General features: G+C 35.2%; 2 protein-coding genes across 13 annotated transcripts in view; both read left to right on the top strand.

Annotated features, from left to right (window-relative positions):
• Window positions 1-14,098, top strand: part of LOC114109112 (large ribosomal subunit protein uL18-like) — a 638,969-nt gene that overhangs the window by 491,288 nt on the left and 133,583 nt on the right. The gene's annotated exons all lie outside the window — the stretch shown is intronic.
• Window positions 1-14,098, top strand: part of RALGAPA1 (Ral GTPase activating protein catalytic subunit alpha 1) — a 201,085-nt gene that overhangs the window by 163,794 nt on the left and 23,193 nt on the right. For all 12 annotated transcript variants that reach the window (XM_004017895.6, XM_060401811.1, XM_060401806.1 and 9 more), the window contains 2 exons: window positions 8,059-8,217; window positions 9,525-9,652. In XM_004017895.6, the coding sequence (XP_004017944.2) occupies window positions 8,059-8,217; window positions 9,525-9,652 (287 nt within the window). The remainder of the gene's footprint in view (window positions 1-8,058; window positions 8,218-9,524; window positions 9,653-14,098) is intronic.

Genomic DNA, 14,098 nt, shown 5'->3' with positions numbered 1-14,098 from the left:
AAATAAAGGTAAATAAGTGTAGCTGTTTATTTCTTGTCAAGAAAGGCTTTTTCAAGGATCAAAATGAGAGCAACAGAATTTTTACAACATGGACTAGCTATTCTTTTTTTTTTTTTTTTTTTTTAACAAATTAACCAAGCATTCAGTCTACAAAGTAGTCTGTCTTAGAAATATTACACCACCATATTAAGAATCTTGATGTAACTCCAGTCCAACCTTCTGTTCTGTAAATTATCTCTACCTGAGGAAGATTGACAGAAAATGGTTAAAAATAATTTCCACTTAACTGAGTTTATTCACCCCTAAAAATCAAAAGTGCTGCAAGCATTGGTATAAAGTGTTCACAGGAGCTTGTCTCATTTCCTCTGTCTCCTTGTTCTAGCCACTTGCTGATACTCTGCTTCATAGGTAGCTGAATCACCCTTTTAGGAATTTGATGAAGATCAAGTTGAGATAATTGTAACCTACTTAGTTGGACTCTCTAGCCTATCTTTCATTTCCTGGACCCCCCAAAAGAGGGGAAAGAAGCACTTTATTTAAGTCAGTTCCCTCTGAAACACTGTTAGTGTCTTGGACAGCAGTTCTTTTCTGTTTTGAAATTTGGTCACAATAGTTTCGCAAGTAAATGAGCTTTATAAAACTGCTTGGTCTGATTTTAACTTTAAATCTATTTTTCTGGATTTTATCTAGAAATAGAATTAAAATACTTCATTTTCCAAAGAACTCTATTCTAGTATAGTCTGGAAAATGGAAAACAAATTGAAGGAATAATAAAAATTTTTTCATTGTGTTAGTAAAAGTGTAATTAATGTAATAGTTAATAATTCTATGGAATTATATACATCATTTTAGTCCCAAATTTAGCCACATTATATAAAATAATTTTAATATAAAAAACTCTACCTTTAACCCCAGTGGTAAAGAATCTGCCTGCAGTGCAGGAGATGGAGGTTCCATCCCTGGGTCAGGAAGATTCCCCCTGAAGAAGGAAATGCAACTCACTCCAGTATTCAGTATTCTTGTCTGGAAAATTCCATGGACAGAGGAGCCTGGCAGGCTACAGTCCACAGGGTCACAAAGAGTTGGATACAACTGAATGACAAACACCTTTAACCCAGTTTCTATAAATATACTCCTGATGATAAGAATCGAAGATAGAGAAACCAGGAAATATAAATGGTTCAGAGTAAATTTATCCTATCACTGTGGCTGGTTTAATTTGGATGGTATAGCAGTGGCTTCTCATTGCACATAGATTAAACTAATTCCTTACCATGGCCTTCCATGCCCTACAAGATGTGGCTATTTGCCTGCCTACTTCTTCAATCTCATCTCTTGTCACTTTCCTTTTCATTTACCAGAACCTGGCCTCACTAGCTATCATTCTAACCTGCCATCACATCGAGCTCATTCCCAACTTGGGCTTTTCACTTACTGTTTCTTTCCATTGAAATGCTCTTTTGCCACCTCATCAGGCTTTCTCCTCGGAGGAGGGAATGGCAGCCCACTCCAGTATACATGCCTGGAGAATTCCATGGACAAAGGAGCCTGGTGACCTACACTCCATAGAGTGGAAAAGAGTCGGGCACGACTGAGCAACTTACACAAACACACACAGCAACTTACATACACAGTCACAGTCACACACACACACACGCTTCCTCATCTGCATTATTCTGTTCTCAGATTCACATGACAGTTCCTCAGAGAGACCTCTCCAGACCATCTGAGCTAAGGAAGCCCTCTCTACCTAGTAACACTACCACATTACCCTATTTTATATTGTTAAGCACTTATCACCATCTAAATGGTATATTTAAGTAAAGCCATGAAGTGAAGTCACTCAGTCGTGTCCAACTCTTTCTGACCCCATGGACAGTAGCCAACCAGGCTCCTCCGTCCATGGGATTTTCCAGGCAAGAATACTGGAGTGGGTTGCCGTTTCCTTCCCCAGGGGATCTTCCCAACCCAGGGATCGAACCAGGGGCTCCCACATTGTAGGCAGACCCTTTACCGTCTGAGCCACCAGGGAAGTCGTAAAGCCATAAGTGCAGGTAATTTTATTTTTATGCTGTACACTATGTAATTGTAGGAAAAAAATTGCTAAGTACTGTGGTATTATCTTTTTAATAGCATATTTATCAAGTGTCCACTCTGCTAAAGTATTATAATACTAGATGCTGTTCCTATTGCTTCAAGAAGCTTTTCCTAATTACGAGGAATGAATGATCCAGACAGCAAGTGAGTTGTGAAAATGTATGAGATTATATTTTTTCACATGGTTGAAGAGTATATGTTAGTTTATGTTTTGCTACATATGAAGATGAGGGGCAAAGAATGAAGGGCTTGGGACAGTGAGTACTAACTCAGTTTCAGTTTCTACACATATACCACTAATCCCCTGAAGTAACTGCCTTAACTTAATTATCTTCTATGCATTCTTCCAATGCCATTATAGTTGAGTTGTCTTTGTTTTTTGCATTCAGAGAAGTATATTTATATCATTGTCTATACTGTTGATTATTCATTAATTGAATAGTTTTTTACTTTCACTCCACTGAACGTAAAGCTTTGTGAGAAAAGAAAACACGTCTGTTTTTCCTCACCACTGTATCTCCAGTAGCTGGTACAGTGCTTCCCTGGTGGCTCAGACAGTGAAGAATCTGCCTGCCAATGTAGGAGACGTTAAGTTCAGTCCCTGGAGAAGGGAATGGCTTCCCACTCCAGAATTCCATGGACAGGAGGATCTGGTAGGCTACAGTCCATGGGACTACAAAGAGTGGGACACTACTGAGCGACTTAACATTTTCACAGTGCATTTGGCTCTTAGTATTTGCCAGTGTTTGAAAGAAGGTAGAGAGGAAAGAGAGGGGGGAGGCCTTTTAGGAACTCAAGAACTAGTCCAGCTGTTAGGATGACTACATCTTATGTAGAGCAACAGTAGAGGCATTAGGAAGGAAAGTACAAAAATGGAATATAATACATTTTAAATTTTTTATGAGCTTTTTAGAGATGCTATAAGTGTAGTTGCTCAGTTGTATCAGACCCTTTGCAACCCCATGGACTGTAGCCCGCCAACCTCCTCTGTTCATGGGATTCTCCAGGTGAGAATACTGGAGTTGGTTACCATTTCCTTCTCCAAGAGATCTTCCCAATAGAGATCTTCCCAACCTGCTTTTAATAGAAATAGGGACATCAGGGGATAAGCTGATTTTGTAAAAGAGATGATAGTTACATTACCTGAATTTTAGTCTCCAGCATCAAATGAATGGTTTTCAACCGAGGAAATCTAGAATTAACTCTGGAATCTCTCCTGATAATCATGGAAAATGAGAAACACTGTTGTTGATAGGCAAACATCTGATTTTCATAAAGGACGTGGAACAGGCCACCAAGTACAAAAATTACTAACATTCATGAGCTCCATGTCAGTGCCCGGCAAAATAGGATTATTAAACAGATGGTTTGTGAGCACTTAGGTAATGAAGTAGTGATCACTAGGAGCTAGCATGAGTTCACCATAACAAATCACATCAAAGTAACTTAATTTGTTTTAATAGGATTACTACATCAGGGAAGGCCATACACAGTATAAAGCATTTAACTAAGTCGTTTGTTGTGGACAGGTTGAAGAAATGTGGTCTTAATAATAGTTCAATAAGTATATTATTGACTGATTGTGTAATTATATCTAGAGACATAAATTAATTATTTAATGAGAGGCAATGTATAGAGGTGGTTAAAATGTGGTTTCTGAAACTAACCTGCTTGGGTTTCAATCCTGGCTCTGCCACACTAGTTATATAACTTTGTCTTTTTAAGCCTCAATTCCTCACATATAAAAATAAGGTTAATAATAGTTATACTTACCTTATAGCATTGTTGTGAACATTAAATAAATTATCACAGAGCACTTAGAATAGAAAACATTTAGTAACTGTTGGATATTCATTTAACTAAGAAGGACATCTGTAATGACTTGCTATAAGCCTCCTACCCAGATCTGTCCCTTTTGACATTTTTATCCAAAATCTAAATAAAGACACAAAATTTTGATTTTAAAGATAATCCAAATCTAGAAAAGTCAGAGCCAACGTGTTAAATAGAAGAATCATGCTAACAAAAGACCCTGATACGCTTAAAGATAATCAGAACCTGGTAAGATAAAATTTATTAAGAGCTGTAGTTCTAGTAGTCAGTTGTACCTACTTAAAAGAAAGTTTCTAAGAAAAAGGCTTAAGGGTTTGAATTGACTGCAGCTTCCACTTAAGTCAGTGTTGTAAAAATGCAGAGAATAATTGAGTGTACAGAACAAAGGAAGTAGCCTTGGTTGTATTAGAGCATATGTAGATATTATATTCTCTTTCACAGGTGGCACTAGTGGTAAAGAATCTGCCTGCCAGTACAGCAAATATAAGAAACTCAGGTTTGATCCCTCAGTCTGGAAGATCCCCTGGAGCAGGAAATGGCAACCCACTTCAGTATCCTTGCCTGGAAAATTCCATGGATAGAGGAGTCCATGGGGTCGCAAAGAGTCGGACACAACTGAGTGACTGAGCACATTCCACATTTGATATTGTTCTGTTCCACACACCAAAATTTAGTAGAAATATCAGTAAACTGAGATAATCAGGAAAATGAATGTTGGTAAACTTAACCATTTTGTCTTCATAAATTGATGATGATAATCTGCAGCTTATGTTATATACCTTGAATTCCAAAATGACTTCAATAGCAGTCAAAGTGAATTTGGAAGAGTATTTTGCTTGTCAATCATTTTAACAGACCTATCCCATATATAGAATTCTTATACTCTATTTCAGAAGTGATTGGCATATGGGTACAAAAATACGCAGGTAGGAATTCCTTTGTGAGTTTTCAGTATATAGAAAAACTTTCTCAGTATACATAATTACATGCATGTTCAGTCATGTCTGATTCTTTGTGACCCCACGGACAAGCTCCTCTGTCCATGGGCATTTCCTGGCAACAATACTGAAATGGGTTGCAATTTCTTCCTCCAGGGATCGAACCCAAGTCTCCTGTGTCTCCTGCATTGGCGGGCAGATTCTTTACCACTATGCCACCTGGGAAGCCCAGAGAGAAACCAGTACATAATACACAATCCTTTAAATCCTTATAAGATAAGGTATAGATAAAATAATTTAAAATATAAAATGCTATATAAAATATTTATGTCAAATGTCAAACACACTTCAGAAATTTCCATTAACTGTTAACCACTCAAAATTCTTATTTTCAGCAGTCTTTAAAAACCTCCAAGATACATGGTAGTGATTAGCAATTTCTCCATTTGTCTGTTATATAATGATAATTAGTAATTTAGTTAATTTTATATAACAGGTTTTTAAAGACAAAGATATAAAAACATGCCTCACCATAACAGCATAAAATACTTACTTTTTTAGCATTTGGATATAATGATAAGGGATGTACTTGAAGCTTTTTCGTTAAAATGACTCAACATGTTCTGAATGACTTTGTTATATGCATGGTTCTATGCCACAAATATCTGCATTACAGTATTTTTGTAAAAAATTATTCTTTTCTGTTAAACTTCCATAACAGACTTCTAATACTCTGTGGTAGATATTTGAAGACAAACTTTCATTATAAAATAAAACTACAGTTGCCCTTTTCTCTCATTTCTTTAGATAAGTGGGCACTAGAAATTATAGATAGCTTTGGCAAGAGTTCAAGGGTTAATGTAGCAGATAAATAAAAGGAATTTTCTGTAAATTGAGACCTGCATTATTTCAGTTGTCTTGTCTTTCCTAACCTAACTCATTTAATTTTAAAAAGTAAATACTTAAATTCTTCCTGACAGTGTGCTCAGCTTTTACTATCGTTTATTACTTCAATTATACTTGATATCACTTAGAACAATCTGCCATTTGGAAATCTCAGTATAGCCTGGAGCTTAGTATTAGATCTGGCTGCTATTGTAACATGTACAGCATATGACATTAATGTATCAAAATTAGATTGGATCATCCCTCCTGGTTAAATTTATTTCACATTTCTTTTGTATTCAGTTAACATAAACCTATTAGGGAAGCTGACACATGGGGATGGCTGTATAGGAAGGATATTTTTAAAGTATTTTGATTAAAAAATGAAATTATAGAGCCATAGCTTTTCTGAGTTGTGTAATCTTTTTTGGTTTTTAAAAATGTCACAAAGCCCAACCTGTGCATGTATATCATTCAAGGTGTGTGTATGTGTTTGTTGTAAATAATGATAATTAAAACTTGAAATGAACATTGTTTTGATGTTTGAGGTCTGTCATCATGTATTTAGGGCAATGAGCACATTTATGTTTTCCAAAAAGAAACTTTAATCCACTTAAACCTAAAGAAAAGTCTTCTCTAAACGAAAATAAAAATCTCTATATTTTGAAAATAATAGATCCTGCTCTATAGATTTAACTAGGCACTGTCTTTAGAGTAATAGCTGGCACTATCTTATAATAGAAGAGAGGACGTTTCTTACTTAGGAATATAAATTTTAAAGTTCAGGGATTTACCTTGTGTTTTCACATACTTAATTTTATTCATAGCGATTAGGATTTTCTAGATAGATTGGTGTTGGGGACTTTTAAGAACCGCTAGAACATTGGTTCTTGGCTTTTTTGTGTGTTACCTAGTCCTGTATGACGGAGAAGGCAATGGCACCCCACTCCAGTACTCTTGCCTGGAAAATCCCATGAATGGAGGAGCCTGGTAGGCTGCAGTCCATGGGGTCGCGAAGAGTCAGACACAACTGAGTGACTTCACTTTCACTTTTCACTTTCATGCATTGGAGAAAGGAAATGGCAACCCACTCCGGTGTTCTTACCTGGAGAATCCCAGGGACGGGGGAGCCTGGTGGGCTGCCATCTATGGGGTCGCACAAAGTCGGACACGACTGAAGCGACTTAGCAGCAGCAGCAGTCCTATATGATAGACTCTTCTCAGAAAAATACATAGAATTTGCAAAATACATAGATTCCTTTGAACCCAGATTAAGAACTCCAAGGTTAAAGGATGACAGAAGAGAACCTTTTATTAACTGAACTTAATTCCTTTGTTTGTTTGAATCACACGTTTGTAATCCTGCCGTGTAGTAAGTAAGCCAAAATAAATCACTATTTCAAAAACAGAAATTGCCTGTATTTTAGTTCATACTAAGAATATTGACAACACTTACCCTAATTTTCTCTTGCACACATTTCTGTCTACAGTATCTCAAGTTATCTGAAGGTAATTGAAAAACCCGTGAGTTAGGCACCAATAATGGACTCAAATGTTTGCAGTGGCAGAATCAATAAATGTACCAAGATAACCAAACTGTATATTAAAATACATGTTTAAACATATTTCCTTGAAGAAAATTCAGTACTGATGGATATTAAGTTAATTTTTCTAATAAGTTAGTAGAACTCTTTTAGATACTTTTTATAATTTTAATGAACATAATGTTAACTCTGATTGCCAAGAACACCTTCATAGGCAAAATTTCATAGGCAAAGAAAACCTGGAAATAAATTTGTTAAGCTGAGTATAATCAACTTTCTCTTACTCCAAAGGTAATTTATGAATTATTTACTTCTTTTACTTCTCTTCCTGTTGCCTCCTTTAGTCCCTTTCACTTTCAGTCATAAGCACTTCCAGAGAGTGGTCAGAAAAAAAGAACAGTCTTAAATCAGTCACTTTTTAAAACACTCTTTTAAACAATTTTTGGAAAGGTTTGGTAGTGGAAAATTGGTGCAATTGCTGGTTAAGAAGAGTGGACTGTATGTGAATCTTTTTTAATCTAATTTCTCTGTTTCCCATTGACTGTAGACAGTTGAAAATTATCTGGTCTTCTGCAGCATCTCCTAACATCTTTTTGAGTGTTTGTGTTTTGCATGTTGTGAGAAATGGTCAAGTGAAGTTTTAAAAATATTTTTAAAATTTCTTTGCCTTTTAATCTTTTTCTAGTATGTTGTTAGTAGCTGTATGACAGTATTCACAGGGCTTTTCTCAAGCACTATGAACTGTTTTCTTGGTTTTCCAGTTGAGACATTTAGGAAATGATGAAGTGCACATTGTTTGGTCAGAGCATACTAGAGACTACAGGAGAGGAATTATTCCTACAGAATTTGGTGATGTCCTTATTGTTATATACCCGATGAAAAACCACATGTTCAGTATCCAGATAATGAAAAAACCAGAGGTAAGAATTCTTTATCTTACATTTTAATAAAATATTTTGAGTTCTGTGTGGATTTGTGAGTTTCTGTCAGATGAATTAGGCTATGTAAAAATGGAGAGGGAGATGAGACACAGACTCGAATAGCTATGTGAATTGTCCAAGTCTAGTTCAGAAGGAGCTAAAACAGGAAAAACAGATAGAAACTGTACTTGAATGGGACAAAGCTAGGTAGTGCCAGAGTGGAAGTTCCTTTACACTAAGCTCACAAAAAGACTTACCTTTATTAACAGGATGATTTAGAGTTTCCTAAAACACAGGTAATCATTCCCTTTTAGAATAGTATGATTCCTATATTTTTAGTTGATACATTTTGTTAAGATTGCGTGATTATTTAGTTATGTCACTTAATAAATGAGAATTCTACAAAGTTTAAAAAAAGCAAGTAGTTCTAGTTGAATGTCTCATAGGGCTGAAACACCTGCAGAAATATTTTCTTTCAGAATAAAAGTTTGGCAGTATTTTGGTGTTTTTATTATTTATTTTTTTGAGGACATTTTGTTTATGGAAAAACTAGTTTTTGACTGTTGATCATGAATCTTCTTGAAATGGATTGTTTCCCATGTATGAAACAATGCTTATGGCTTATAGCCAGATTTCTTTTAGGATTCATCTAATCAGAGGTCAGCAAATAATGGCCCGTTTCCTATTGTTTTCGTATAACCCACAAGCTAAGAATGTTACATTTTTAATGGGTTTTTCTCATTTGAAAAATTGAAGAATATACAGCAGAGACAATATGTGGCCACAAAACATACAATATTTATTGTATTATCCATAGCTCATGTCTTTGCCTTTAGCTGCCATTTGTACTAGCCATATTCAAATGGAATACTTTTGAAAACATCAGTCATATGATAATAGTGACAGATCTTTTTCTAATAAACCATATAATAAAAAATAGTGTTTTAGGTTCATTGGTAAAGCTGGCATTGCATGAAAATGATAAAGTAACTTGAAGTGTTGGATTTTTGTATACAGTTGAGGCTCCAAAAATTGGAAAATTGGCAGGTAGTATAAGTTGTTTAATCAGTTACATGAAGCACATAATTCTTTTGAATGGAACCCCTGTAGACCTTTGGCGTTTTTTGTTTTGTTTGTTGTCCTAGTATGAATGACCCATCTTGGCAGAAAATTTGAATAGCATTTCTGCTAAAGGAAGAACTAAAGAGGAAGCAGAAAGATTGTTTTATATGCAAACGGTTTTGATTGTTTTTATTTACAGCCTTTTTCCAGTTTGAATTGTTAAATTATTCTAATTTCTCAATCAGGTTCCCTTCTTTGGTCCACTCTTTGATGGTGCTATTGTGAATGGAAAGGTCCTACCTATTATGGTTCGAGCAACAGCTATAAATGCAAGCCGTGCTCTGAAATCCCTGATTCCATTGTATCAAAACTTGTATCCTTTTCAACAGTTGGTTTAACAGTTGTTTTCTACTTTCTAAGGTAACTTCTTCTAATGTGCTAAAGACCTACGGAGTTCTTGTTTATTGACATATAGATGATGGAGTGTTCCTCCCCAGTGTTTAAACAGTTATGGTATTTTCTTTTATACAGTTGTAGTCAGTACTTGTCTTTTGGTTAATTAATTAGAGCACTATTATATACTAGGTGGTCTGCTAATCTGGATGTGCAGAGATAACCAAAGCAGTCATTGCAGAGTACTCAGTCTAGTTGAGGAAATATATTGTTTTCAGTATCTATACTGTAATAAGAGTTATGCACGGAATGTTCTGCAAGTTATTATAACAAGGGGCCTCTCAGCTGGAAGGGATGGTGGTATCAGCAAACACTTCTGAGAATATAAGGATTGACCCAATCTTGAACAATGAATGAGTTCATCAGGTAGATGAGATTAAGAAGAGTATTCCAGGCAGAGGGAACAGCATAACAGAAACATGGAAGTATGAGAGGACGTGGAGTGTTTTAGGACATGACTTCTGGAGCCAGATTGCCTGGACTCAAATACTGGTCACCTCTTCCTGGTTCTGCAGTTCTGGGCAAAACTTCTCAGCCTCATTTCCTTATCCAGAAAATGAAGAATGATAATAATATCTAGCCTATAGTGTTAATGAGAACTGAATGAGTCAATATGTGTAAAACTCTTCGAGCGCTGCCTGGGACGAAATATGCACACAGTTTTAAAATTTAAATTTGTTTTCATTACTCCTTCATAAAGTGGATTTGTGTCTTCATATACTTTTTCTATATGATTAAAAACGTTTCAATTATTTATCTTCTACATAATAAACTGTAGATGTTAAGCTTTACAAGAAAGGCTTTTTAAAATATCCTATTGCACATGAAATAGATTTATCATAAGTCTACAGCATATGTTTTCTTCTTTTAAGAAACACTGACTTAAGTAACCTGATTTCTGTGTAATTTCTCAGGTATTCTGACGGTGTGGAATAGAATTATAGGTTACTGACATGTTACATTGATTAATTAAGCTTAGTGACATTTATATAGCATTTCTTTTTTTTAAATAAATTTATTTATTTTAATTGGAGGTTAATTACTTTACAATATTGTTCTTATTTGTAGTGGTTACATCTTCATTTACTTCTAGTTGAAAACTCAGATTTGAAGTGGTCATTGTTATGAAATGTAAAGATTCAGTTTATTATTTCCTATCTCTAGAAAGCTTATTATGCATAAACTGATTTTGTCCACATTGTCAGCTCTACTGCAGTTGATGTCTTTGTGACCTTTGCCTCTTGATAGTTCCCCTGATCCTGATGTTCATCCTGAGGTTAGTGTTTTCCATCATTTCATTTAAGATACAGTAGAAAGAATGCCTTAAATCTTTTTTTTTAATTGGAGGATAATTATTTTACAGTATTGGATGGTTTTCGCCATACATTAACATGAATCAGCCACAGGTAAACATGTGACCCCCATCTTGAACCCCCTCCCCCTTTTCTCCCCTCCCTATCCCTCTGGGTTGTCTCAGAGCACCAGCTTTGGGTACCCTTCTTCATGCTTCGAACTTGTACTGGTCGTCTGTTTTACATATGGTAATATACATGTTTCATCCCACCCTCACCTTCTCCCACTGAGTCCCAAAGTCTGCGTCTCCTTTGCTGTGCTACATGTAGGGTCGTTGGTGCCATCTTTCTAAATTCCATATATACGCATTAATATACAGTATTTGCCTTTCTCTTTCTGACTTACTTCACTCTGTATAATAGACTCCAGGTTTGTCCACTTCATTAGATGTGTTCCTTTTTATAGCCTAGTAATATTCCATTGTGTATATGTACCACAACTTCGTTATCCATTCATCCCTTGATGGACATCTAGGTTGCTTCCATGTCCTGGCTATTGTAAATAGTGCTGCAGTGAACACTGGGGCACACGTGTCTCTTTCAGTTCTGGTTTCCTCAGGGTATATGCCCAGCAGTGGGATTGCTGGATCGTATGGCAGTTCCGTTCCATTTTTAAGGAATCTCCACACTCTTCTCCATAGTGGCTGTACCAGTTTGCATTCCCACCAAGAGTGTAAGAGGGTTCCCTTTTCTCCAAACCCTCTCTAGCATTTATTGTTTGTAGACTTTTTTGATGATGGCCCTTCTGACTGGTGTGAGGTGATACCTCAGTGTGGTTTTGATTTGCATTTCTCTAATAATGAGCGGTGTTGAGCATCTTTTCGTGTGTTTATTGGCCATCCATATGTCTTCTTTGGAGAAATGTGTGTTGTATTTTGGAGATTAATTCTTTGTCAGTTGTTTCACTTGCTATTATTTTCTCCTATTCTGAGGGCTGGCTTTTCACCTTGCTTATAGTTTCCTTTGTTGTGCAAAAGCTTTTAAGAATGCCTTAAATCTTTTGGGAAAGTGATGAGAGTGCAATTAGAGTGTAATACAAACCTCTACTTGCCTCTTGTGTCAGTAGGAACTCAATTTATTGAGCTAACACAAACTGTTTCTGGCCTGAGAGACAAACAGCATGTAAGATGCACATCACCAAATAGTTCAAGTACACCAATGAAAAGTGAGGATATGGCTTAATTTCCTTTACCTGCACCTCTTGAAGACTATTTCCCATTTGCATGTTACACTAGAGGTATAATAGCTGGATTTGCAGTTATAAACATTGATTTTAACCTGAGGTCTGCCGTGTGATCATAGTCAAGTCCCAGAATGTCTAACCCTAACTTTCTTCATCTTTAATAAAAAACTTGCTAATACCCATCTCAGAATTGTGGCAAAGAATAAATGAGAAAATGAATTTTAGATGCGCCTAGTAAATGAAATAAGATACATTATTTTGTGCCGTGATTAATTCTGTTATGTGTAAAGATTACAGTCAATATAAAACAACTCTACCCAACACCAAGGAATTGCCTAATTGGGTTTTTATATTTAGTTGGTTCGTTGGTTAATTGATTGAATTGGATTTTCAGGCTTGTTTCATGAAGTTCTTATAGTTAATCTTGCTGAGACATTAATAGATACCACACTGGAGAAAATTCTAAGATGAAGAGAGAGAATTTAAGATGAAAACAGTAAACATGAACACTTTACCCAGCAGATATGAGGAACTTCTATCAGGAAAACCACTTCAGCAACAATCAGTAAAAATATTAAATCAGATCAAACAAGTTTTTCTTGACTTGGAAGCTTGAATTTAAAAGCTGAATAGAAGTTATTTCCCCATACTATTTAAGTATATAGTAGAGATACTCTTAGCCTTTGCTGATCTGAAGAACTATTCTCTTTTCACAAAGGTTCACAAAGGTGTATGTTAATTTTAAATACTGAGGGAATTGACAATATACAGAGATTACTTTGATTTTTAAGTTTATATAATAAATTACAACTAGATGATTTCATTTTAAGATACTAAATATAGATGTCATTTCATTTTAAATAGCAAATATTTCAGAAATAATAAAATTGTAAATATGTAGTTTTGACAAATTCAGATAAGCTCACATTAAGGAAAAAATCATGTATTCTAAAACAGATCAATAAAGCTTATGAGAAATTACAATAAAAATTGAGATAGCAATAGGCTTTGAAAACCATCAGGTTCTATTTTAATCCTCATAAGAGAAATGGAGTAAAAGAATATGTAATAAACTCAATTATATTTAGATAATTGAACTGCTGTGTCAGTTATTTTATGCCCAATAAAAGTACCCACTAAGATTCCACAGCATAAATTGTGCTATTTATGATCATTAAATACAGCTTAAATTTTATCCTAGGAACATCTTCTGTATCTATGAATCTAATGCTGTTCACTAAATGAGGACAATATTGATTGTCATATGCTGCCCAAATCGATCATGCTGGCAGCCAGAATTACAGTAATCTGTCAGTATTGATGACTGTCTTTCAAGCTTTGAAACCTCTCCTTCACTTCACTTGTCATTTCTTGCATTACTTGTACTTGAAAAGCATTTCCTTACAACTTCTGACTTTGTCAGCTAGGTTTTTTTGGGTTTTTTTTGTTTTTTGTTTTTTTTTTGTCTCGAGCTCAATTTGTTGGTTTGATCATGCAGTTAGAATTGAAATGCATCACTGGGGAGGAAGAGTAGGCACATTCTGTATAACCATTAGACCTAAGGACTATGTCAGGTTGATGTTTAGCCATCATTTAGTAGTTACCTGTTGAAAGAGAGTGTGTATGTGTTTTGGTGTGGGGTTTGGGGTTTTTTTTTTAGTTGTTTTTGACTTTTTTGTAAGAATATAATTCTAAAACATCAATTTCATGATCAAAAGTCATATCATGGCTTTTTCTTAAATAAAAATTTTAAATTATTTGTTTTGATCCCAGAGACATTATGACTGTGTATAAATGTTAAATATGTTGATATTACATACATCCTGTTTTT

Source organism: Ovis aries, chromosome 18 (assembly GCF_016772045.2).
Source record: "Ovis aries strain OAR_USU_Benz2616 breed Rambouillet chromosome 18, ARS-UI_Ramb_v3.0, whole genome shotgun sequence".
NCBI classification, from domain to species: Eukaryota; Metazoa; Chordata; class Mammalia; order Artiodactyla; family Bovidae; genus Ovis; species Ovis aries.
The sequence above is the reverse complement of the archived record's forward strand: the minus strand, read 5'-3'. Positions and strand labels throughout refer to the sequence as shown.